This window comes from Astyanax mexicanus, chromosome 17, assembly GCF_023375975.1.
Source record: "Astyanax mexicanus isolate ESR-SI-001 chromosome 17, AstMex3_surface, whole genome shotgun sequence".
In the NCBI taxonomy this organism is placed as follows: domain Eukaryota; kingdom Metazoa; phylum Chordata; class Actinopteri; order Characiformes; family Acestrorhamphidae; genus Astyanax; species Astyanax mexicanus.
Window position 1 is genome coordinate 13,382,730 of NC_064424.1, and position 26,630 is coordinate 13,409,359.

General features: G+C 36.8%; 5 protein-coding genes across 5 annotated transcripts in view; 3 read left to right on the forward strand and 2 right to left on the reverse strand.

Annotated features, from left to right (window-relative positions):
* slco2b1 (solute carrier organic anion transporter family, member 2B1) overlaps positions 1 to 229 on the reverse strand; it is a 35,521-nt gene extending 35,292 nt beyond the window's left edge. Inside the window, exon 1 of the mRNA XM_007259588.4 lies at positions 36 to 229. The gene's annotated coding sequence lies outside the window, so the exon portion shown is untranslated. The remainder of the gene's footprint in view (positions 1 to 35) is intronic.
* A 6,861-nt stretch (positions 230 to 7,090) lies between these two features.
* Positions 7,091 to 8,516, reverse strand: LOC103046018 (olfactory receptor 52J3-like). Its single transcript, XM_022675879.2, has one exon. It carries the CDS (start codon positions 8,436 to 8,438, stop codon positions 7,494 to 7,496), a length of 945 nt encoding a protein of 314 aa, XP_022531600.2. The 5' UTR covers positions 8,439 to 8,516; the 3' UTR covers positions 7,091 to 7,493.
* A 5,573-nt stretch (positions 8,517 to 14,089) lies between these two features.
* On the forward strand, positions 14,090 to 15,662 carry LOC103036417 (olfactory receptor 52D1-like). The gene has a single exon (XM_007259586.4). The coding sequence runs from the start codon at positions 14,512 to 14,514 to the stop codon at positions 15,448 to 15,450; it is 939 nt and encodes a 312-aa protein (XP_007259648.3). The 5' UTR covers positions 14,090 to 14,511; the 3' UTR covers positions 15,451 to 15,662.
* A 2,079-nt stretch (positions 15,663 to 17,741) lies between these two features.
* LOC103036119 (olfactory receptor 52N5-like) lies at positions 17,742 to 19,387 on the forward strand. The gene is made up of 2 exons (XM_007259585.4): positions 17,742 to 17,839; positions 18,227 to 19,387. Exon 2 carries the CDS (start codon positions 18,251 to 18,253, stop codon positions 19,187 to 19,189), a length of 939 nt encoding a protein of 312 aa, XP_007259647.3. The 5' UTR covers positions 17,742 to 17,839; positions 18,227 to 18,250; the 3' UTR covers positions 19,190 to 19,387.
* A 4,500-nt stretch (positions 19,388 to 23,887) lies between these two features.
* On the forward strand, positions 23,888 to 26,043 carry LOC103035802 (olfactory receptor 151-like). The gene has a single exon (XM_007259584.4). The coding sequence runs from the start codon at positions 24,165 to 24,167 to the stop codon at positions 25,101 to 25,103; it is 939 nt and encodes a 312-aa protein (XP_007259646.1). The 5' UTR covers positions 23,888 to 24,164; the 3' UTR covers positions 25,104 to 26,043.
* Positions 26,044 to 26,630: the final 587 nt, after the last annotated feature.

The following is a 26,630-nucleotide window of genomic DNA, read 5'->3' on the forward strand; positions in this document are numbered from 1 at the left end:
AGTAACATAATTAGCAAAAAATGACTTTTACTTACTTTTTCTGTTCTTGCCCCTCCTGAACTCTTTTCTCTTCTCGTTGACATGTTTTTATTGCAATTTCTGGTTACATTGTAATTTAAGGAAGACTGATTTTAGTGTCGACTTTTTTTGTTTAGTTTTGGGTTTTTTTGACGGCCAAGGATATTATTTAAAAGTAACCCAATGCACCCCACCACCCCATAATTTTCCCACGCGACTGGATTTTCAAACAAGCCCAATTTGGCTGGAAAACTGCGAACCTGGCAACTTTGTAAACAGAGCTCAATGAACTCTAAAAAAGGGGGAGAGGAATTGTAAAGTCCAGGCATTGCACAATCTGAGCTGTGCAGGACATGGCGTTTAGTGCATTTTTTTGCACTGTAAACGAAAACATTAATTGGCTGATTGTTTATCAAAATAGTTAGTTGATAAGATTTAATAGCATTTTTAAATAGATCATTTTAATAGTATATATATATATATATATATATATATATTTACACTGATCTTGGAGCCACCCTTCTTTGCACTTTTGATGTTTTCCATGCTCTAAACACATTTTATACCACTAATTAATACAACTTCGTCACCTCATAATTGAGGTAAAGTGTATGTGTAAAGAGCATGTGCTGGGAAGTGCTACCCCACGACTAGGACTGAGAAACACTGTAATGTACAGCCTACATGTCTCACTCATTTCTTACAGCTATGTAAAATATATGACTTCCTGTTTGCATCATGCTTTATATAATAGCATAGCTGAGATGTAATAGGACACTTTCTATAGCTTTCTATACAGTAAAAAAGACAATGTACAAAATGACCACCAGGTGGAGACAAAGTACTGTTAATCACATTACATGCAAGTTCCAACCACACTGTCCCATTTATCTCCGCTTCTCTGATAATATGTTAAAAAACACGAAAGAACATGAATGATTGTTTTAAAAGTTGAATGTAGTGTAAGAATAAGTATTAGAAATGATATGATTAATATTTTGGGTTGATGGACGGAAAAATAAGTTGACATAGTGATAATAGTTTTAACACCTTTTTAGTACAGTGAGCGTGCAAGAACAGGCACAACTCACGAAAACAGACCCGAATAATTACAGTACACTAAAATAAACAACATTTTATCTAATCTATTAGGGACTTTAGCTCATTAGAGAAGAGTCATAAGTAATCAAAGACTCCTTAAATATATTTCTTGTGGCCTTAGGGTACCTTAAAATGCTTTACAAAACGTCTGTGCATTCCGTGCGTAAAAGCGCATCCCGTGCGTAAAAGCGCATTCCGTGCGTAAAAACGCGCGCTGTGCGTAAAAGCGCATACCGTGCGTAAAAACGCGCGCTGTACAAAAGCACGTTATGCCATTCATATAAATAAGAGCTGTGCCTAAACTCCCATTGAGAGTGCTCAGACTACTATCCCAAAACTATAGAGAAAAACAGCCACATGACTATTTTTGAGTGTTATTAGTTATTTATACTCATTTTTAGGAGTAGTTCAGATTGTTGTTACACAGAATCACTATTTAACCCTTTCATGCATAGTGTCCACTACAGTGGACGCATATTTAAACGCATTTAAAAAACAAAAGATTTGCAATACATACTCCAAACCACATGTTTTGCTGTCTTCAAACCCACTCTTAATTGTGTAAAAAATAAATGCCTTAATCAATATTCTCAAAATTGAGATCAGAAATCCAAGATGGCGACCAACAGTGAAAATTACAATATGACCTCTGGAATATCGGTCAAATATTTTTATTTTGCAAGAAATATCCAGGTATATATATTTTTTCTTATTAAGAATGAAGTAAGGAACACTTTTATGAAAGTTTAACAAAAATTGGTAATGTAGTTTTTTGGTTCTGTGTCAAAATGTAACTGTCCACTATATAGAAGTTCACGCTTCTCAGCGAAGCTGCACCGAACTCCTGACCAAAACCTCTAAATTTCCCCCCCCCCTCCCTGTTTCATTACAGTCCAAGGGCATGGGATTTATTTGTAATCGTCACTAATGCAGTTTTTCTTTTTGGGCATCTCCAAGTGTCCTTTTTGGTATCTCAAAGTTTCTTTTTGGGCATCTCCAAGTGTCTTTTTGGGCGTCTCCAAGTGTCTTTCTGGGCATTTCCAAGTGTCCCTTTGGGCATCTCCAAGAGTCCATTTTGGGCATTTTCAAGTGACCTTTTGGTATCTCAAAGTTTCTTTTTGGTCATCTCCAAGTGTCTTTTTGGGCGTTTTTGGGCATCTCCAAGTGTCTTTTTGGGCATATCCAAATGTCCTTTTGGGTGTCTCCAAGTGGTTTTTTGGGCATCTCTGAGTGTCCTTTTGGGCATCTCCAAATGTCCTTTTGGGCATCTCCAAGTGTCCTTTTGGGCATCTCCAAATGTCCTTTTGGGTATCTCCAAGTGTCCCTTTGGGCATCTCCAAGTGTGTTTTGGGGCATCTCCAAGTGTCTTTTTGGGCATCTCCAAGTGTCTTTTTGGGCATCTCCAAGAGTACGTTTGGGCGTTTCCAATTGTCCTTTTGGGCATCTCCAAGTGTCCTTTTGGGTATCTCCAAGTGTCCCTTTGGGCATCTCCAAGAGTCCATTTTGGGCATTTTCAAGTGACCTTTTGGTATCTCAAAGTTTCTTTTTGGTAATCTCCAAGTGTCTTTTTGGGCGTTTTTGGGCATCTCCAAGTGTCTTTTTGGGCATCTTCAAGTGTCTTTTTGGGCATATCCAAATGTCCTTTTGGGTGTCTCCAAGTGGTTTTTTGGGCATCTCTGAGTGTCCTTTTGGGCATCTCCAAATGTCCTTTTGGGCATCTCCAAGTGTCCTTTTGGGCATCTCCAAATGTCCTTTTGGGTATCTCCAAGTGTCCCTTTGGGCATCTCCAAGTGTGTTTTGGGGCATCTCCAAGTGTCTTTTTGGGCATCTCCAAGTGTCTTTTTGGGCATCTCCAAGAGTACGTTTGGGCGTTTCCAATTGTCCTTTTGGGCATCTCCAAGTGTCCTTTTGGGTATCTCCAAGTGTCCCTTTGGGCATCTCCAAGTGTCTTTTTGGGCATCTCCAAGTGTTTTTTTGGGCATCTCTGAGTGTCCTTTTGGTCATCTCCAAGTGTCCTTTTGGGCATCTCCAAGTGTCTTTTGGGCATCTCCAAGTGTCTTTTGGGCATCTCCAAGTGTCTTTTTGGGCATCTCCAAGAGTACGTTTGGGCGTTTCCAATTGTCCTTTTGGGCATCTCCAAGTGTCCTTTTGGGTATCTCCAAGTGTCTTTTTGGGCATCTCCAGGTGTTTTTTTGGGCATCTCTGAGTGTCCTTTTGGTCATCTCCAAGTGTCCTTTTGGGCATCTCCAAGTGTCTTTTGGGCATCTCCAAGTGTCTTTTTGGGCATCTCCAAGTGTCTTTTTGGGCATCTCCAAGTGTACGTTTGGGCGTTTCCAATTGTCCTTTTGGGTATCTCCAAGTGTCCTTTTGGGTATCTCCAAGTGTCCCTTTGGGCATCTCCAAGTGTGTTTTGGGGCATCTCCAAGTGTCTTTTTGGGCATCTCCAAGTGTTTTTTTGGGCATCTCTGAGTGTCCTTTTGGTCATCTCCAAGTGTCCTTTTGGGCATCTCCAAGTGTCTTTTGGGCATCTCCAAGTGTCTTTTTGGGCATCTCCAAGTGTCTTTTTGGGCATATCCAAGTGTATGTTTGGGCGTTTCCAATTGTCCTTTTGGGCATCTCCAAGTGTCCCTTTGGGCATCTCCAAGTGTCTTTTGGGCATCTCCAAGTGTCTTTTTGGGCATCTCCAAGTGTCTTTTTGGGAATCTCCAAGTGTACGTTTGGGCGTTTCCAATTGTCCTTTTGGGCATCTCCAAGTGTCCTTTTGGGTATCTCCAAGTGTCCCTTTGGGCATCTCCAAGTGTGTTTTGGGGCATCTCCAAGTGTCTTTTTGGGCATCTCCAAGTGTCTTTTTGGGCATCTCCAAGTGTTTTTTTTGGGCATCTCTGAGTGTCCTTTTGGTCATCTCCAAGTGTCTTTTGGGCATCTCCAAGTGTCTTTTTTGGGCATCTCCAAGTGTCTTTTTGGGCATCTCCAAGTGTACGTTTGGGCGTTTCCAATTGTCCTTTTGGGTATCTCCAAGTGTCCCTTTTAGCATCTCCAAGTGTCCTTTTGGGCATCTCCAAGTGTCTTTTTGGGCATCTCCAAGTGTCCTATTGGGCATCTCCAAGTGTCCTTTTGGGTATCTCCAAGTGACCCTTTGGTCATCTCCAAGTGTCCTTTTGGGCATCTCCAAGTGTCTTTTGGGCATCTCCAAGTGTCTTTTGGGCATATCCAAGTGTACGTTTGGGCGTTTCCAATTGTCCTTTTGGGCATCTCCAAGTGTCCCTTTGGGCATCTCCAAGTGTCCTTTTGGGCATCTCCAAGTGTCTTTTGGGCATCTCCAAGTGTCTTTTTGGGCATCTCCAAGTGTCTTTTTGGGCATCTCCAAGTGTCTTTTTGGGCATATCCAAGTGTACGTTTGGGCGTTTCCAATTGTCCTTTTGGGCATCTCCAAGTGTCCCTTTGGGCATCTCCAATTGTCCTTTTGGGCATCTCCAAGTGTCCTTTTGGGTATCTCCAAGTGTCCCTTTGGGCATCTCCAAGTGTGTTTTGGGGCATCTCCAAGTGTCTTTTTGGGCATCTCCAAGTGTCTTTTTGGGCATCTCCAAGTGTTTTTTTTGGGCATCTCTGAGTGTCCTTTTGGTCATCTCCGAGTGTCCTTTTGGGCATCTCCAAGTGTCTTTTGGGCATCTCCAAGTGTCTTTTTTGGGCATCTCCAAGTGTCTTTTTGGGCATCTCCAAGTGTACATTTGGGCGTTTCCAATTGTCCTTTTGGGTATCTCCAAGTGTCCCTTTTAGCATCTTCAAGTGTCCTTTTGGGCATCTCCAAGTGTCCTATTGGGCATCTCCAAGTGTCCCTTTGGGTATCTCCAAGTGACCCTTTGGTCATCTCCAAGTGTCCTTTTGGGCATCTCCAAGTGTCTTTTGGGCATCTCCAAGTGTCTTTTTGGGCATCTCCAAGTGTCTTTTTGGGCATATCCAAGTGTACGTTTGGGCGTTTCCAATTGTCCTTTTGGGCATCTCCAAGTGTCCCTTTGGGCATCTCCAAGTGTCTTTTGGGCATCTCCAAGTGTCTTTTTGGGAATCTCCAAGTGTACGTTTGGGCGTTTCCAATTGTCCTTTTGGGCATCTCCAAGTGTCCTTTTGGGTATCTCCAAGTGTCCCTTTGGGCATCTCCAAGTGTGTTTTGGGGCATCTCCAAGTGTCTTTTTGGGCATCTCCAAGTGTCTTTTTGGGCATCTCCAAGTGTTTTTTTTGGGCATCTCTGAGTGTCCTTTTGGTCATCTCCGAGTGTCCTTTTGGGCATCTCCAAGTGTCTTTTGGGCATCTCCAAGTGTCTTTTTTGGGCATCTCCAAGTGTCTTTTTGGGCATCTCCAAGTGTACGTTTGGGCGTTTCCAATTGTCCTTTTGGGTATCTCCAAGTGTCCCTTTTAGCATCTCCAAGTGTCCTTTTGGGCATCTCCAAGTGTCTTTTTGGGCATCTCCAAGTGTCCTATTGGGCATCTCGAAGTGTCTTTTTGTGCGTTTGGGCAAGCCTTTTTTTTTAAAGGAAGGACAGGCTGCACTGTTAAAAACACCACATGTGTGTATGCTCTGCGTTTGCCATTTGGGCCTGTAAGTGGGAGGTGCTTTCAAGGAGGGTTAACTGATCAGTGATTGGCTACGCTGAGTCTCAGTGGCAAAAGTTAAAGTCATTTTAACTTCTTTTTAAAAATAGTTGTATTAACTAAAACATGTATCTGTTTATCTGTAAAATTTGCCACTGGAAAACTGATGTATTTAACCATTTAAGAGGACTTAGTAATGCATCATTGAATTTAATATATCATTAAATATAAAATGCACTAGAAATGTGTGTAAAAAGTGCATTCCATGTGTAAAAAATGTGTGCTGTGTGTAAAAGAACATTCTGTGTATAAAAACACATCATTCCATTCATATAAGTAAAAACTGTTCCCAACTGCCTTCAGAGAGTGCTCATACTGCAATCCCAAAACTATAGAGAAAAACAGCCACATGACTACTTTTTGTGTTTTAAATATTTATTTATATTCATATTTATACTTGTAGTTCAGACTGTTTTTACAGAGAATCACTTTTTAAATGTTCTGTAGAGCCGCCTCAATGTTTACCAGCAGAGAATCCCTATTTTTACTAAAGCCTTATTGAAGACATTCAGTTCTGCACCTTCAAATAGTTTATTTCTCAACTTTAATAATGTAGTATTTCTACCTTATAATTCTCTAATTTTATATTGGGTTATTAATGAAGCAGTCACCCACTTCAGACTCACTTGTGCAGTGCTACAACATTTCCCTGAAACTGAATCCTGAAAGGGTATTAAAAAGCTGTGAAAGTTAAACAGCTGCACTGAGGGACGCTACTAACTTTAGGTGATTAGACCACATGTCAATATACAGTCCGGCCTGCAAATGTATTTCAACATTCTATTACTATTGAGTTGTTTTACAGTTCACTGTACTACAATCCCCAGCATGCATTGCTCCATGTGCGTTACACCCAATTTAGTGAATTTGTGGCTTCTTAGCAACTTTTTGTACAACTTTACAGCTACAGTCCAAATCTCTCTCTCTCTCTCTCTCTCTCTCTCTCTCTCTCTCTCTCTCGTGCTCTCTCTCTCTCTCTCTTTCGCTCTCTCTCTCTTGCTCTCTCTCTCTCTCTCTCTCTAGTGCACACACTAAGTAACTGACCCCTAGAATGAATGAACTTAAACTTGCAACAATGAAAATATGTTAGTTGTCTAGTTCAAGCAGATATGTATGTTTTAAATAAATTTATTTTATATAAATACAGCCGTAAAAAAAAACATGAGTTTCTTTGATTTTACCAAGTCGAAAACCTCTGGAATATTATCAAGTGGAAGGAGGATGATCACAAGCCATCAAACCAAACTGAACTGCTTGAATTTTTGCACCAGGAGTAGCATAATGTTTTTTTCCCAGAGATGTATATTTGAATAATAGGTATTAATACAATATTTCAAAGTTATTTAATTTTATACTTCAAGTGCCGATGTATCCTTACAACAATACCAGGGTAGGTTACTGTACGTTTCACAATGTTATTTTTTTTAAAGTGCAGGATTGAGTGTAAAACAGTCTACTCTCATATGGGATGCCCAGTCTTTCATCTAACAATCCTTTTACCACCCCCCATCCCACCCCGAACACATAGACATTTTTATATATTTGTCCTATATACATTTATATATTTATTACTCTATACAAATTCATTGTGTGGCAAACTTAACTCAACTCTAAATAAATAAATTGTATAAAAGCAATTGTTTAAAATTAAGTAAAAATACAGTCAATGTATTTTTTGTTTTACAATGTTAATACAGCTATAGGTTTTACCCACTCTTATTCTGTGCTCACTTTTTGAAGTTGATTTTGTTTCTGTTGAAGAGAAACATCACTTTACCTCGTATTTCTTTGGTGCTGAGGCCATATATGAGTGGATTTAGAATGGGAGGAAAAATTAAAAAGGAGCTTCCCACAGATCTCCGCAGATAGGGGGACACCTGACTGAATCTGTGAGACATAATTGTGAAAATTGTAGTGACTTGAAACACTGTAAACACCACCAGGTGGGTCGCACAGGTTCGGATGGCCTTGCTTTTGGTGTTGGACTGCTTATTGTGCAGACAGGTTTTTAGAATCTGTATGTAGGTGAACACGACCGCAATACTGGACACCCCCTGAAGAAACACAGACAGAGATAGCCCATAGAAATTATTCACAGTGGTGTTGTCACAGATCAATTTCATAATGGAAGGGTTGTTACAGTACACGTCAGAAATAAAAGTTTGACATAAGCTGAATGGGGTGAGCAAGAGGAACAAAGTCCCAACTAACACCAAATCAGTCACCCATATCCCCACAATCATCTTAATTAGGGTGCTGGGGGTCATGATGGTGTGATAATGCAGTGGCCGGCAGATAGCCACATAGCGATCGTAGGCCATGACTGTAAGGATGGTTAAAGCTCCAGCACAGTACAGGTGCACCGTCAGCGCCTGGAACACACAGGCTGGGTACGAGATGTTCCGGTGCTGCAGGTGGATGCTGTTAATAAGCTGTGGAAAAAAAGCTGTTGCTCCCATTAAATCATTGATGGACAAATTAAAAAGGAGAATATACATTGGCTTGTGGAGGTTGTGATCCAGAGCAATGGCCAGTAAAATGGTGAGGTTGCAGGTGAGGATGAAGCAGTAGGACACAACCGCCATGATTAGGGTGGGTAAAATGCCAGTCTGAGGAATGTCAAGTGACTCCAAGCGCAAAAGCACAGAAATATTATAATCTCTCGCTTGCATTATGTATTTATGTATGATTAACTAGTCTAGATTAAATAAAAAATGTAGAGCTGGTAAATTATATGGTCTACAGTACTGTGGTATACATATTGTCATATGTGAGGAGAAATAAAAAAAAAATTCCCAACTCCCCTCAAGGTCATATCTACAAATGCACTAGCTTTTATTGTCAGCACCCAAGTTAGATACAGTCCCTGAGAGAGAATTTCCATCTAAGGCCTTGCGGATAGAATCTCTAGATACCAGAGAAAAACACCATCTTACACCATCTTTCCAAATACAAGTCGACAAAACAGAATAAATATATTTATTCTCAAAATAAAGCTGTAGTATTGTAGTATAGTGGTATAATAATGCAGTAGTGTAGAAGTAGTAGTAGTACTAGTAGTAGTATATACAGTACTGTGCAAAAATTTTAGGCACCAAAGCAAACTACACTAATCCATTTATCTCAGCAATATGAGTGTTTTTACCTGAAAAAAGCACCACATATGTTTTAAACAGATGCAAATAAACATACATACAGTAAAACATAACAAGGAATTCTCATTTGTAACTATGTATGTTACATCCTGTGAGCCAAGTGTAGAGATTCCAGATTTCTCCTGGATGCCCTCAGCCAGCATGTGTATATGTTCAGTTCCGTCAGCAGCTCACCTAATTTATCAAATTTGCCACATTTACCAAACCAGGTGCTGATATTATGAGAATTAGAAATAACTCTATTAATCTCAGATGAGGAGAGATTTGGATGTTTTAAAGATTGTTTTGTAAAATTGCTGTTTGTATTTATTGTAATGCTAATGTAATGTTTTAGTGTGCTAATAAACACTTACTTCACAAATACAAAGCTTTTTCTTTACTGAAACTCCCACAGGCGCCTAAAACATTTGCACAATACTGTACATATTGGCTATATACAAAGTAGGGCTGGGCGATATTGTAAAAAGAAAATATCTCAATATATTTCAAAAATATTAGCGATTCGCACATCAGCTACCGGAGGCCTGAGAGAGCACAATTGGCCTTGCTCTCTCTGGTTGGGTAGATGGCGCTCTCTCCCCACATGAGTGCTCTGTGATGCTACTCAGCAATGCTACATCAGTTTGAAAAAAGGCGGTGGCTTACTCACTTCACATGTATCGGAAGAGGTATGTGCTAGTCTTTAGCCTCCTGGTGTGTTGGGGCATCACTAGAGATAGGGGGAGTCCTAATGAGTGGATTGGGTAATTGTCTTTGTAAATTGGGAGAAAATTAGATAAAATTAGAAATAAAATTATATATATTAAAAAAGAGCTATTCTCAATTACCATTTAGATTTTAGTTCTTACATAATAACTTCAGTTTTTGTCAGTTATTTCTAAACATACATCATTATTTAAAGTGATGAACAAGCTATCCTATCAAGCTGTCCTTTTGCATCATCCATTCTCTGTTGAGCTACAGTTGGTGGAGAGATGGTCTTAAGTTTTTTGGTTAACTTGGGAATTAATTTTTAGGTTGATGACAGCAATCCGTCCAGGCCCTTAGGCAGCAAAGCAGCCCCAAACCATGATGCCCCCTCCACCATGTTTCACAGTTGGGATGAGGTTTTGATGATGGTGTGCTGTGCTTTTTTTCTTTAGACATAGCGTTGTGTGTTCCTTTCAAACAGTATATTTAGCCAGTACTGCTGTGGAACATCCAGGTGCTCTTTTGCAAACTTCAAACGTGCAGCAATGTTTTTTTGGACAGCAGTGGCTTCCTCCGTGGTGTCCTCCCATGAACTCCATTCTTGTCTAATATTTTCCTTATTGTATATTTGTCAACATAAATTTTACCATGTGCCAGAGATTTCTGTAAGTCTTTAGCTGACACCCTAGGATTCTTCCTCACCTCATTGATCATTCTGCGCTGTGCTCTTGCAGTCATCTTTACAGGACGACCACACCTAGAGAGAGTAGCAACAGTGCTGAACTTTCTCCATTTGTAGACCGACTGTCTTACCGTGGACAAATGAATATCAAAGCTTTTAGAGATACTTTTGTAACCCTTTCAAGCTTCATGCAAGTCAACAATTCTTGAACATAGGTCTTCTAAAAGTTCTTTTATATATTTTTTTGTGTGGTATTAGTTTAAGAAGACATTTATGCAAAAAAACGTAAAAAAAAAAAAAAAAAAAAAAAGAATCCGAAAGGGTTCACTATCTTTTCTTGCAACTGTAGATTTTTTTGACTGTAAAATATTGAAATACACATTCACATTTGGGAAAAATAAAGTTTCTGGTATTATTAAAGAAAGAGGAAATGTAATGTATATGAGTGGTTAAGTAAAAAATGAGGCCTGGGCCTTTTTCTAAGAACTTACATCACATCAGTCCCACTGGTACGGTCCCAACCACACGACAGAGTGATAAAACAAATAACGACATAATGAGCAATAATGTTCTGTTAATTAGCCACTTGTGCCAGCGTGCATCCACAGAGGAGGAGTAACTGTAGCACTGCACTTAATGAGCTCTAAAATTAGGTGTTTTTAAGAAGCATTAAGATGTAAAATAATAATTAATCCCTCTGGAGCTAATTCACATGCTAATGAATGTTTACCACATAGGTAACCTTTACTTAATGAGGGAAGCTGATAATAATGTCCCAAGATATTTATACAGGTTTCCAGAGGAGTGGACTTTAAACCTTATTATTTGTTGAATAACACACACACACACACACACACACACACAGATAGAAAAAAATTACCACTTTGGTTAAGAGGCCCACTTTGTAGCTTTAAGGACTGTAGAACATCTGTTTCTATGCATACATTTCCACCAAACATTAAACAGAGACCACCAGAACCACACCACATAGTATAGATATCAAAGTTATCTGTCCCTTTCTTACTTTTAATTTTATAAAAAAAATAATATAAACAGACAAATATACTTCTATATTAAAAATAAACACACTCCTATAATTAAAAATATACATTAAAACAGTATGTACAGTACAGTATGGTATGGTATGGTATGGTTTAATAACCAAAATTTTGGTATGAAGCCAGAGGTCAAATTCATGTCATATAGGTTTAAGCCTGTATACAGCTGTATAATTCTAATAACAACATGTGAAGCACACAGTACTGCTTAATTTCAGCGATGTCTTAAAATAGTTTGAATCAGCCTTTAATCAGATATTATTAGTAAATATATAGTGCACCTGTATTTTCCATGGACCACCATAAATGACCAGAAAGACATGGTGCAAGAGGAGAGATGGGTTTAACTAAAAAGAAAAAAGAAAAAGTATTGAAAACATAATCTCTCCTAAGGCCTTTGATCCTGTTAATACATTAGTCCCATAACTGAGTTACATCATGCTCATAAATGATTTTCAGTAGGTCATTAAGGTCAACAGTAAAAAGGAAATGCACAGAAAGAATGCTTGTTAAGTGTTTCATCTTCTACAGCCCTGTGTCTCATAAGGACACTCTGTGACACTAAATATCAGTCCCACAGGGCATCATGTTGGCAGCACTACCTGAAATAAGTACTGGTCACTGGTGGTGTCAGGAACCACAATGGTCATTAGCAAACCACTAGTGACTTCTGTAATTGAATTTTCATTTTAAAAGACCACAAATTTATATGCACACATACTGTACACACACTGAAGAGTGTTAAAATGATTCACTGGACACTGTAATGTTTCATACAAATTACAACTAAATTAATGAATAGAAACTTTTAACACCTTATTTCATATATTGATGAATCTGAGAGAAAAGAAATACAAAAAAAACGAACTTCTATGAAACAAGTGCAGTAAAATATGCTAATTACTCTCAAAAACAGTATAACTGTATAATCTGTGGTCTTTTATCTGTGGCTGCCATGATTCTGTTTGGGGGTAGATACAATAAGATATAATATATAAATAAATAAATAAGTAAAGGCACCACTTTAAAATGAGGCTCATTTATAAAGGGTTTATATATATATATATATATATATATATATATATATATATATATATATATATATATAGTTAGTGAAGGAGTCTATTAATGCTTATAAATTAAGTTTCAAATACTTTAAAAACATTAAAAGCACTTACAACACATAAACAGCAAGAACAACAGTGACAATGACTTTTTAACATATCTAATAAAATCATATAAAAAGTCAGTTTAGTAATGTTTTATGTTATTATATTTAAATGAATAAAGTTTTTAACAGAAATGTTAATTATGACTGATGGTAAGATACGAATCTAGTAAGATCTGAGGTTTAACGGTATAACTGAATGTGGAATCACTATTTGGTACAAGGCAGGTCACTGTTGTCCTTTCTATTCATATGTGGTTACTGCTTATTAATGGTTTATAACCTAATTTATAACATTAATTATCTCTGTTATTAAATCTATTTATAAACCTTTATGAAGGAGCCTTGTTTTAAAGTGGTACCTAAATAAAAATAGAAGAAAAACACACAAATGTACAATACTTAAAACTGAATTATAAAATACTGTGATAAATGATTTATTAAATTATTTAAAATATAATTTAATCAATTATTTTGGTCCAGCTTTGGTCAGGTGTTCTGGCAAAAACAATACAGCTAGCTAGTGTTTTTTTTTACGTCCTACTGCAAGTGCATTTATAGTGTTAGGGCAATGCTCAAACAGATGAGTTTTGCATATTTTGGTGGGTTATGTTATGTTATTGTTCAAGTTAAGGTAAATTCAGTGAATTCAATTGATATTTCTTATTTTATGCAATTAGATCAGGGGGTTCTAAAAGCATCTTTGCAAAAATAGTGATCACTCTTATATCACGCTGAATCAATTCTTCATCAGTTTAGGACATTCTTAACACTAAGAAGATTTTGTGGAGCTGGGTCCAGGTGTGTAAAAGGATAAAGTGGCTACAGATCCTGGGCAGATGATTATGAGAATTGTAAACTTTTCAAACCCTTCTTTAAGAGCTTCAGTAGGCCCCACACTGATTTGTTGGAGCACTATTAGCTATAAACACTAATGTCTGATGTTGATGATTACTAATATTGGAATTGTTGTGATGATAGTAATGAACAGACATTCAATGTTCATCTTAACTAAATACCTGAGCAGTACTTGTATCCTACATTCTTTTTCTTCCTAATTTTCTATATTCTGATTCTGTTTACTAATATTGGAATTGTTGTGAAGATAGTAATGGAAAGACATTTAATGTTGATCTTGACTAAATATAATGAAACAATATAATGTAGAACAAACACTGTCAAAAAATAACTTGTAATATGAATGGCCGTTTGTTGTCTGCCATCTTCTCTACAGAACTAAAAAGGTCTAGGAACAGCATTAAGTTAATGTCAACACTAAGCAGGTACTACAAATGAAATAAAAAGGTGTTACAATAACAATCTGTCATATGACTGTATTATCTTGTACTAATTTGAATTTCCACTTTTTCTTTTACAAAACACTCAAAGCAGCATGGTTCTCATCATGCATGTGCTAATTCAAAATCATATTATTGAGTGGTTCATATTAATGAAGGCCTGCAGTGCTTCCCCCCCTTAACACTGCAGCATTAACCCCATGAGTGTTGCTACAGCAGAATGTGATGGCAATAAAAGGGTAGATGACAAGGAGTGTAATTTAGTTGAAGATCACTCTTATTCCTGACATGTTTGTCAACTTAGGGACACTGATTTGATCAATTCTGAGTGATTGTGTTTAGATAACAAACTTAGATTTTAGCTGAACTTTACAAAAACTTCTTCTATATAAAGAGAATCTAGAAAATACTATTGTAAATGTACTGATGTTATTTTACATTTTAGAAATATTGTTCCCAATGATTCAGACCCCTATACTATAACCTAAGTACTTTATATGTTATTGTATATGCTTAATTTTTTACATTTATGTTTTATTTGTCCTATGTTTAAAATTTGGTGGGATTTTTTTTAGGTGAAGGAACTGTTTTATTGAAAGAGATATTTGAAAAGATTTAAAGAACCCTGGTTTATGTTGGTGCCGATAACCTGCCTTATTCTTCTCATACAAACAGCGTTCCAATTCATATCCTAATGGAAAACGTGACATTTAATAGTCTCGTTCTACAGCTGGAGGGTCTGGTTGTACCTGAGCAGTTCTTGTATCCTACATTCTTTTTCTTCCTAATTTTCTATATTCTGATTATGTTCACTAATATTGGAATTGTTGTGATGATAGTAATGGAAAGACATTTACACGAACCGATGTACATTCTCTTCTGTAATCTCCCCTTTAACGATGTGATTGGAAACTCGATCACGATCCCTCGCTTACTGGTGGACCTTTTGAGGCCGATGTCTGAGCGCTCCATTAGTTATATCGATTGTGTTGCTCAGGCCTTCTGCACTCACTTGTATGCGACCACTTCTCACACTGTACTGATGATTATGGCGTTTGATAGATATGTTGCTATATGTAATCCGCTGCAATACACAACTATCATGACTCCTGGAATGGTGGCTAAACTGACTGCAGGAGCCTGGGGGATGGCAACATTGCTTGTGGGTATTTTATTAGGGCTCACAATCAGGCTGAATCGCTGTGGAACATTAATAACAAACCCATTCTGTGATAACGCATCACTGTTTAAACTGTCGTGTGAGAATCCCTATATTAATAATGTTTATGGTCTAACCTACACAGTGGTTCTTCTCGTCTCATCCATTGGAAGTATTGTACTCACTTATGGAAAAATATCAGCAGTCTGTATTACTAGTAAAAGTAAGTCTACAAATAACAAGGCTCTGAAAACCTGCAGCACACACTTGGCCCTCTATTTGATCATGCTGCTGTCTGGCCTGCTCATCATCGTCCTGCATCGTTTCCCTGCTTATTCAGACTATAGAAAACTGTCTGCCCTGCTCTTCCACATTGTCCCAGGCTTCCTGAACCCTGTTATATATGCACTGCAGTCTAGCGAGATCAGGCATGTCATGATTAAAATAATTCATTCAAAGAAAGTCATGCCATGACACTGTTTGTGTACATTTCGACTCATGATTTAATGATTATATGATTATATGGATCATACTAGTTCTAGTATTAGAACTGTTGCATTTGCTTATTTTCTCCATGTCCCATATTGTCTTATTTAATTACTGTATAACCAGTAACATATTTTTATATTGTCTGATCACAATAAATGTACATACATGTTTCAGCATTGTAATGTAAACACAGCCTTGAAACATTAAAATGCAATATGTATATATATATATAATATGCAATTTTATCTGTTTATTTTTTCCACTTTTCATGCATTTTGCCCAGTTCTCATATTTAGAGAGAGAGTCTACCATATGAAGTGTTGCAATTCATGCAGTCATACAGTTTTAGTCAAAAGTTTGGACACACCAATTCTCATTTAATGTGTTTCCTTTCCTTTTCTGTTTTTTACATTGTAAATTTAATATCGAAGACTATATTAAAGCTATACCATAACACATTTTTTTTGTAAAGAGAAAACTTTAGATTATTCTAAGTAGTAACATTTAGCTTTGAGGACAGATCTGCACACTCTTGTTATTTTAATCTCAGTGTCTTCATGAGGGAGAGTCACCTGGAATAGTTTTCTCAGCATCTTCAAAGAGTTTCCTGGAGGTGCTGAACAATAGTTGCTGCTTTTTCCAGCTCATCCTTAATCACCCCAAATCATTATCTCAGTTGATCAGATTTAGATCAGAGGGATTGTGGAGAACAAACACTTTTTTACTGTTTACTACATAATGCCATATGTGCCCCTAAATTGTTTACATGTCTCTAATACTTAATCTACAATGTTAAAAATACATTAAATATAGAAAAAAAGAAAAATAAACTAAATGAAAGGAATGACCCCCCAACACCCCCACTGCCCCTATTGCTCATAGTGGGGTAATCAGATGGTAGATATTGTAGAATGCAACTGTGAGAGGTAAAACAATCGAAACAAATGTGATTGTATGCGCAACGGTTTTATCACATTCTAATTTGATGACAATATGTTGAAACACAAAAAAATATCACCTGTCACCTTTGTGGAATAATTTATGTCTGATTTCAATAATAATTGTTCTCACCCTAACTCTCTTAGATTGCAGTGATAGTCTAACATTACAAAAAGTCATACACTCATACACACATGATTTTGTTGGACTGTCTTTAGCTTTGATTGAAGCACACATTCACTGTGGCATTGATGAGCTTCTGCAACGTCACAAGATTTATTTCAATCCAGTGTTGCATTAATTTTTACCAAGATCTTGCAGCAGCATTGATGATGGTAGAGTCTGACCACTGCACAAAGTCTTCTCCAGCACATCCCAAAGATTCTCAATGAGGTTAAGGTCTGGACTCTGTGGTGAACTTTCTCAATCCATGTGTGAAAATTATGATCTCATGCTCCCTGAACCCTGAACTCTTTCCCAAAAAATCAATTAATGGAATAATCTGGTCTATATTCAGTATATTCAAATATTCAGCTGACCTCATTCTTTCAGCACATACTGTTGCTGAACCTAGACCTGACTAACTGCTGCAACCCCAGATCATTTACTTACTAAATTCAGGTGGCAACTTATTATTATTATTTTTGACCAGGCAGTACATATATGTTTTTTTTTTATTATTTGGACTCTGATCATCTTCTAGCTGATGTATTTATATTGTGGGTTGATGTGTTAAAAATGGCATGTCATGAAGTTTGGGTCTTGTTGTAAACATGTTGTTTATGTTATGTCTAATTCTGTGAGACATAATTGGTTGGTTACAAATCAATGATTTAATAACTCTGATTATTGACTTACTCATGTGAACTCAGTTTTTTTGCTCCAAAATTTGATTCGACAGGTTACATAAATTAATGTTTGGTGTAAGGAGGGTGGCTGTCATCAAGCTATAAATGAATTAATGCTGTTTATAAAACTTTCAAATATAGCGTTGTAGATTGCCACATAGTAAAACCTATCCTAAATTTAGAACGGAAATTGTAATATTTCCTCAATAAATGTTCTGGTAAGGTTATGTACACACAGGGACATTGAACAGTGTAGACTTGCTCTGATGGATTAGATTAGATATTTATTTATTTTTTGCCTCATACCACTCTTGGGGACACTTGCAATTAAAAAAAAGCCTGTTACTAAGAGTCAGCTTTGACTTGACAGCAACATCCCATCTCTTTCAGGATGCAGGATAAAAAAGCTCAGTTCAGTTGTAAGCACTCAAGCTGTCAGCCCAGATGAGTACAGGGGGAAGGGTGTGAGATACGTCATGTTCTTATATATATATATATATGTCCTTAACATGCTCCTACTAAGCGTCCTTTAGTGAAATACAGTTAATTAATTTAAAATAATACTTTTTTTGTATGTTGATTTGCATGTAAGTCATATCTGAAGCTACACTGTGTTTACAGTATATTTTGTATATGTTGTTACTTCATATTTGATCATCTGAATTATAGAATAAGAGTGTAACTAATGAAGATTAACATTGATAATTAACTAATTAACATTGATTGAGCTGTTTCAGTAGCACTGGCTTTAGCATGAATCTCAGCTGTGAGATTATATCTTTAATATACTGTATATAATATCTTTAAATATGATTGAATTAGGAATTAATTGGTCAAACAAGTCTCATAACAGTGTTAAATACTCTTATATACAATGTATACATATTGTATCCAATGTATTTTTTTTGAAAGAAAGATGTTACTGTGGCACATCAATAACTTCTAAACTAAAATCTAAAATTCTGTTTCCTCAGGTTTTGAGAATTTAAAGAGCATTCATGGATAATCAAACGTTTAGATTTTCCACTCTGAGAATCGAAGGATTGAAAGTGGCCCCAGAGTTCACCTACCCTGCTTTCATCCTGCTGCTCTTTATGTATGTCTTCATCATGATTTTGAACCTCGGACTAGTCGTCTTGATCTTTTTTGAAAAGAACTTGCACAACCCCATGCACGTCCTTTTCTGTAACCTGCCACTGAATGATGTAATCGGGCCCACTGCTGTCGTGCCCACTATACTGGGGTACGTTTTCAAAGAATCCTCAGAGCGCTATGTAGGTTACGTGGAGTGTATTATCCAAGCGTACGTTACTCATTTTTTTTCCACAACTTCCCACTCTATACTAATGATCATGGCAGTCGACCGGTATGTGGCCATATGCAATCCTCTGAGGTACACCACCATAATGACCAACAAAATGGTGGCTAAACTGACTGCATCAGCCTGGGGAGTGCCAGCAATTCTGGTGGCAGTTCTGATAGGCCTCACTGCACGCTTATCTCACTGCACCTCAACCATTTTCAACCCTTTCTGCGACAATGCCTCGCTGTTCAAATTATCCTGCGAGGACACATCGATCAACAACATATACGGACTCACTTTCACTGTCGTGCTGCTGGTCTCCTCTGTGGGAACAGTACTAATTACGTATCTCCATATCGTCGTTCTTTGCGTGACAAGCAAAAACAAACAAATGCAAAGCAAAGCCATGAAAACCTGCAGCACTCATCTGGCAGTCTATGTAATCATGTTCGTCTCTGGATTAATTATAGTCTTTCTCCATCGCTTCCCTAACTTGTCAGAAAACAGGAAGGTAGCTAGTATCATGTTAAACGTTGTGCCTCCGTTTTTGAATCCCATAATATATGGCGTACAAACTAAAGAAATAAGACTAAAGATAGTCCAACTTTTCACAGGACGTAAAGCATTGATGTAAATCAGATTTTTAAAAAATGAAAATATATAAAATAAAGATAAAAACATAAAACATTATATGATCATAACTTTAAATTGAAAGTGTTTAAATTGAAAAAGCAACTATATCACCTTTCTTCTTTAATTTTTTTTATAAGAAACAAAGCTGTTCTGTGCTATCAATTAATTGCATGCGAATGTTAATTTGGTATTCACATACCCTCTGCTTCCATATGTCATAATACATGTAATATGCTATTTAAATTCATTTATTTTGTATTTCTCTTAAAACAATAAATACAGAAAAATGCCAAATATGATCCAGAATTGGTTTGGCTTTTTCATTAAAAAAGCATCTGCTGATTTATGTTCAGTAATGTTTCAACATATATTTCAGGAAACAAATGTAAGAACAGTAAGAGACCATTTCTGGGTGTAACACTATTTATTTATTTCTTCACATACTTATTTAATTTCAGTGCTTTTTTTTGCATTTTAAGCATGGTCTTCAAAGAGTTTTTCACATTTATTTCCAAGTATACATAATCTACTGTATCAGATGAATTCATGTGCAATGTGCAGTGTACACAGTTTATTGTGCTACGCATGCAGAGAAACCTAAGCCTCAATACCAATGAACAGTGTTCCGTTTGTGTCCACAGTATAGTTGTTTAACTTTATATAAAACTCTGAATTAACACATTACATATAGATTCATAGATAAATATTGATCTACTTTTTAAAGCACTTTTAGTATATTTTACCACCCATTAGGGTGTTTTTTACTTTTACAGTAAATCAGTTAAATCACAAACTTCATACTGGTTTTGTGATGGTGCGGTGGAGGGTGTGGACTCAAATGTAGTTATTTTTTTATTTATTGTGGAAGTGATAAAATAAGTGATTGTGAACTTTATTGGTGCTGCCCAAGGTGGGATTTGAACTCTAAGGCTAGTGTGCTACCTTCACCACTGGGACTGTGTGAACTGAGTGTGAAATAGGGCCTTAAAAAGTAGCAGGTGGGAAAATGGCAGGAAAACCAAACAAAGGAAATGCCAAACATGACGTGTTTAAATAGAGGAGAGCAGTAACACTACAGCTAATAACAGAAAAACAGTAATGTTGTCACTGATTACAGGCATTTAAACACATGTGAGTTGAGCTCAAATCTGTGCAGTTCAGCCCTTTTTTCCAACATAAAACAATTGTTTGTTTTCTCTTCCTTGTCCCCCCCCTTTTTTCTGTAGTTTTATCTTTTCCTTTTTCTTTCATTTTCTTTTTCTCTCATTTTTTTCTTTTTTTTACTCTCTTTCTTCTCTTTTACTTTCTTTTTAGTTTGTTATTTTTCTTCAATTTTTCTATTTTCTCTTTCTCAAAGATACGACAGAGAAGTGTGGTTTGGCTGGGGGGTTTTATACTGTGTCCCAAAAAGCTGATTATCACTGGGGATTCTGGGACTTGGAGTTTTTTGGCCCAGATTTACCAGCTCTTCAAATGTTTTATGTTCAAGGGATTGAAGACACTGCTTGCTGCAGGTTCAGCAATTAATAATATTAATTTCACATAATATTTATCACATTGTCTTCATTAGCTAAGTTAAAAAAACTGATCATAGTAAAAATCACAGTTTTTAAATATTTTTAGGAAATCAAATGTTAATTGCATCCTTAATGAGAGCACAGGTTTCAGTTTCATAAATACACTCGTTTGCCATCTCATGGAAGGTCTGAACATGTTGGATGGATGCTCACCACCCTCCCTCATCCCAAACTCCCCAACTCATTCTAAAAGTACTGGATGGAGCACTGTCCTTCCAGAGAACACAGTTCCACTGCTCCACAACTCAATGCTGGAGGGATTTTTATCCCTTTAGCTCATGCCTGGCATAAGGCATGATGTCAGTAGGTTGATGTTTAATGTATATTCTGCTGACAAAATATAAAATATTTCCAAACATTCGCTCACCCATCCAAATCATTGAACTCCAATTGTGCAATTGGTTCCAATTACTTCCATGTGACACTGAGGTGTTTAAGAACTCCAGCAGCACTGCTGTCTGATCCACTCGTTCTGCACAGCACACACACTGACCCTGCATTCACACTAGCAGGCGACAGAGCAACAGATGACCCCTCTTTTCCAGGGGTGTCGCTAGCTCCTTTTTTAGGGTGGCTTAAGCACACCTAAAATAAGTTACAGCACCCCTAAAAGTAAAAGCATAAAGTTGTTTTTTTTTTATGGTAATTTGTCTCTAATAAGCCAAACATGTTCAAATCCAAGAAAGTAAATCCTTAAACAGAATTTAAAAAATAAAATATGACAGACAATAAAATCTGGATACACAGACGGTATCCACAGACGGTGTGTTCTATGTGAACTTTTAGATTAATCTCCTGTTGCCCACCTAAGCCACAGTCTAGCGCCCGCCCCCTGTCACTGCTCCCTCCACTGGATGCTTCATATTTCAAATACAAAAGCCAATTCAAATCCCAAAAGAATATATATAAATAAAATATTTATAAAATAATTACTTAAATGTGACCACACTTTTAAGGGTGTCACATTTATATTAAAGGCGAGGTGCTAGACTAGTACTGTCTGTATGTCTTATCATAGCTACATAGCTACATAGTTACAGAATAATAGAAGATATGATGAGACATGTGATATCCCACTCCTGACTTGTCATGAAGAGCTACAAAAATGGATGGATTGAACTTTATTTACCAGTGTAGGGAGATCAATTCCACTTAAAATCCATAATGATTTTTGAGTAGCTATTTAAATTTCGCCAGATAAGCGATAATGCATTTGTAGGAGGAATGTTTGATCAGAATGTGTAAAAATGTCTTGTCTGCTGAAAAGATGTTTAAAATGATAGTAACACACCTGTGCTCTGTACGTAATAGTTTGTGTGTCTGATATATATGTAAATTATTATTCACATATTATTATTATTTCTTCTGATATGGCCCACTCTCCCTTCCTGGGAACTCTAGTCTATTTCATTTGCAGATTTTTTATAGGAGGATTTTGGGGCTGCGTTGTTTGGGTGCTCAGCACCCCCAAAACTACTGATTTGTATCCATGACACTGCAGCAAGTGACAAAGCGACTAACAGTCATTTTCTCACCTTTAAGCAAATGAATTATGACACAGTGAAGCGACACTCTGCACTTATTACATGAACAAATTATTTGGACCAATAACAGACAAAGGGGTCCAAGGTCCCCCCCCCTTTTGCACTGTGAACTTTTGATATCCCAGCAGTGTGAATTTAAACAAGTCAGATAATTATAGTCACTGATTATTATTGTCCTGTTTTATTTGATGCATTTTTGCACAAATACAGCGACACAAGCTACTTGTCATCTGCCAGCGTGAACACAAGGTTAAACAAAGTCATGACAGGGTTAATGCAGTGCTGAAAATGACTCACCATCCAAATAATTTATAATAATAATAATACAAAATAATCGGTTGTGGTCCTGTGGATTTCTGACCATTGAAGAACAGGGTGAAAGTAACACCGCTCTTTCCTCTATGCGTAACCATGGTGACAAAGCAGTGGTACACGACCAAAACATTGTGGCTATCATGTAAATTTTTATTACGCTGGTGTAGAAAATATCAATATTAGTAATGGCTCCTAGAAGAAAACGTAGCAGTTAAACTTAATAATAAGCTAGCTTGTAATCTAACCTGGCTGTCAGGCTCAACTCTGCAAGGTGGGGATATCAAAGGTCGGAAAATTGTAAAACGTAGACAACATAAACACAGCTTTTATTTAAGAATGGAGTATGAATAGACTCTTACAGGCAGTATGTCTCAAATAATCCATTGTTATATTTTTGTAGTCAAGCAATTCATGTATATATCGCTTAATTATTTTCATTCTTGGAATACTTTTCAATTGTCTTAGCCTATCAACATTTAATATACTGTACATACACTGCCTGGCAAAAAAAAAGTCACCACCTGGATTAATTAAGTAAGTAAATGATGTGGGGTTGATGCTGCAGTTGGTCTGCAGGTTTAGGTTCAGCAACAGTATGTGCTGAAAGAATGAGGTCAGCTGACTACCTGAATATACTGAATACAGACCAGGTTATTCTATCAATGGATTTTTTCTTCCCTGACGGCACGGCCATATTCCAAGATCACAATGCCAGGATTCATGGGGCTGGAATTGTGAAAGGGTGGTTCAGGGAGCATGAGATCATCATTTTCACACATGGATTGTTCACCACAGCGTCCAGACCTTAACCTCATTGAGAATCTTTGGGATGTGCTGGATGGAGAAGGCTTTGTGCAGCGGTCAGACTCTACCATCATCAATGCTGCTGCAAGAACTTGGTGAAAAATTAATGCAGCACTGGATTAAAATAAATCTTGTGACACTGCAGAAGCTTATTGAAACAGTGCCACAGCAAATGTGTGCCGCAATCAAAGCTAAAGGCCATCTAACCAAATATTAGAGTGTGTGACCTTTTTTTTGGTGGCGAGTTTTTTTTTTGTCCAGGCAGCGTAAACTTATTTAAAAATAAGTGAGATATTTGTTGTTGATTCATGTACATGTGTGTTTTCATTCTATTTTGAGCAGTGTGTGTGATTTTGTGGACCATCAACAACAATCTGTTGTCAGCACTGATGACATGTCCCAAAGAGACAGAACATCAGTGTCAATAAAAGCAGGGTTAGCCAGGCATCAGTTGCAATGGCTGTCAAGCTTTTCCTGCGACACATTGTTTTGAGTTTTGCTTATTATTTTGTGATGTACTTAAATGATATTTAGCAATGTCGTTTCTTTTCCTCAACATTTTTTATTCACTTTCTACTTAGCATTGCTGCAGATTGTGTTTTAAACTTAAAATTTGAGTGAGTTAAAGTGAGTTAAATTTTTGTTTCTAAATGCTTCATGAAATCTTGTATGCAGGACACTGACTATATTTTTACAGGAAATCTACTTTGATTTTTATTATAAATAGCATTTTTCAATGGAAAACTTGACATTCAATAGCCCTGTGCTGCAGTTAGAAGGACTGGTTGTCTCTGAGCAAAACCTGTATCCTACATTTCTATTCTTTTTGTTTATCTATGTGCTCATTATGGTCTCTAACATTGGAATAATTGTGCTCATTTCAGTGGAAAGGAACCTGCATGAACCTATGTACATTCTCTTCTGCAATCTGCCTTTTAATGATGTATTTGGTAACTCCATCATTATCCCTCGGTTAATGATGGACATATTAAGACCACAATCTGAACGCTACATCAGTTATGTTGATTGTGTTTCTCAGGCTTTCTGTTACCACATGTATCTTGGTGCGTCTCATACTGTACTTATGATTATGGCATTTGACAGATATGTTGCTATATGTAATCCTTTGCATTACACAACTATAATGACTCCCAGAATGGTGGCTAAACTGACTGCAGCAGCCTGGGGAGTGGCATTTGTCTGTGTCAGTGTATTATTAAGTCTCACTATAAGGCTGAATCACTGTGGAACATTAATAGTGAACCCGTTCTGTGATAACGCATCTCTGTTTAAACTGGCATGTGAGAGTCCTTATGTTAATAATGTTTTTGGCCTGACATATACAGCGGTTTTACTTGGATCTTCCATGTTATGCATTGTTATTACTTATGCCAAAATCGCTGCAGTCTGTCTTACTACAAAAAACAAAACCCTGAACAGCAAGGCTTTGAAAACCTGCAGCACACACTTAACTGTTTATTTAATCATGTGGATATCAGGATTTATCATGATTATACTCCATCGTTTCCCTAATTATACAGACTACAGGAAAGCAGCTGCCCTGCTTTTCCACATAGGGCCAGGCCTTCTGAACCCTGTCATATATGCACTGCAGTCTGGTGAGATCAGACATGTCCTGTTAAAGATTCTGCATTCGAAGAAAGTGATGCCATGACAAGAACCTTCAAACTACCAACACACTACAGGACTAAAGGACATATGCGACTCCAGTGTGACTTAACATTGTTCTAATGATTAGGTAATTTTAGCTTTGAAGATGAAATATTACAAAGTTTATTCCCTGCATATTTTCGATGTCATGAACCAAACTTGTAATTAATTTTTCCTGATAAATGAACCAATAGAAATGACCTTTTTATCATTTTTATCATTATTATTTACGTTCATTAAAGGTAAGAAAAATGTTCCCTCTCCTGTAAATTAGCCATTTAGGCATAAGATGTTTTGTTATGTTGTCAATATATTGTTTCTCAAAGTTCAACATGGAGTATAATTTGCTCTTTCTTGATGTTTTCATATGGTAATACCTTCACATAACATTTCACATAACATTTTTTTATATTAGAATGCTGTTCTCAGCTCTCAGGATTTTTTTATTCAATTACATTTAACACTGTTTTTTAGTCTATTATTATTACTTAATAAACATAATATGTTTTTGGGATTGCAATCAAAATTTGTAGGCACCAAAGCAAATTACAATAATCCTAATCCATTTATCTCAGCAATATGAGTGTTTTTACATGAAAAAAGCACCACGTATGATTTGAACAGACGCAAATAAATATAAATACAGTAAAACGTTACAAGGAATTCTCATGTTTGACTACATATGTTATATCCTGTGAGCCAAGCTGAAGAACAAAGTGTAGAGACTCCAGATTTCTCCTGGATGCTCCTCAGCCAGCATGTGTACATGCTCAGTTCTGTCAGCAGATCACCTGATTTACCAAATTTACCAATTTACCAAACCATTTGTTGATATGATGAGAACTAGAGATAACTCTATTCAACTCAGATGATGAGAGATTAGGAGATGTTTTAAAGAAAACAGTGATGTTTAAGCACAGCTTAAGTTGCTGTTTGTATTTATTGTAGTGCTGTATTGTGTTTTACTGAGCTAATAAACACTTACTTCACAGATAAGAAGCTTTTCCTTTACTGAAATTCACACAGGTGCCTAAAACATGTGCACAATACTGTACATATATACATGATTTCTAGTTACCTTGTGTTTATAAGTTCCCAGAAACGTTTAACATAGAAATGGTAAAAAAAAAAAAAAAAAAAAAAAAAAAAAAAACTTTTTTTTTGTACTTTACTATCCTCCCTTCACCCTGTTCTTAAATGATCAGGACTCAACAGGACACACACAGAGCAGGTTTTATTTTGGTGGGGTGTTAGTGTAAGTTTATTCTATTAGACACTCTTACCTCTCTTGCTTCATAGAGTTTGTGTTAGCCATCATCTAGCCCACAGGACACTGCCCTCAAAACACTGGCCAAAGGGCCACCGTGGTTTAAACGCCATTGTTAAAGTGCCTTCTAGAGTAGCAAAAGAAAAAAGAGAAAAAAACATCTATTGGTTGCCCTTCTCATAATGTCCACTAGACTGCCCCTTCCTGCAATAAATTAAGAGGATCCTTCATTTGATAGCGTGCCTTCATGAGAAAAAAAAGAAT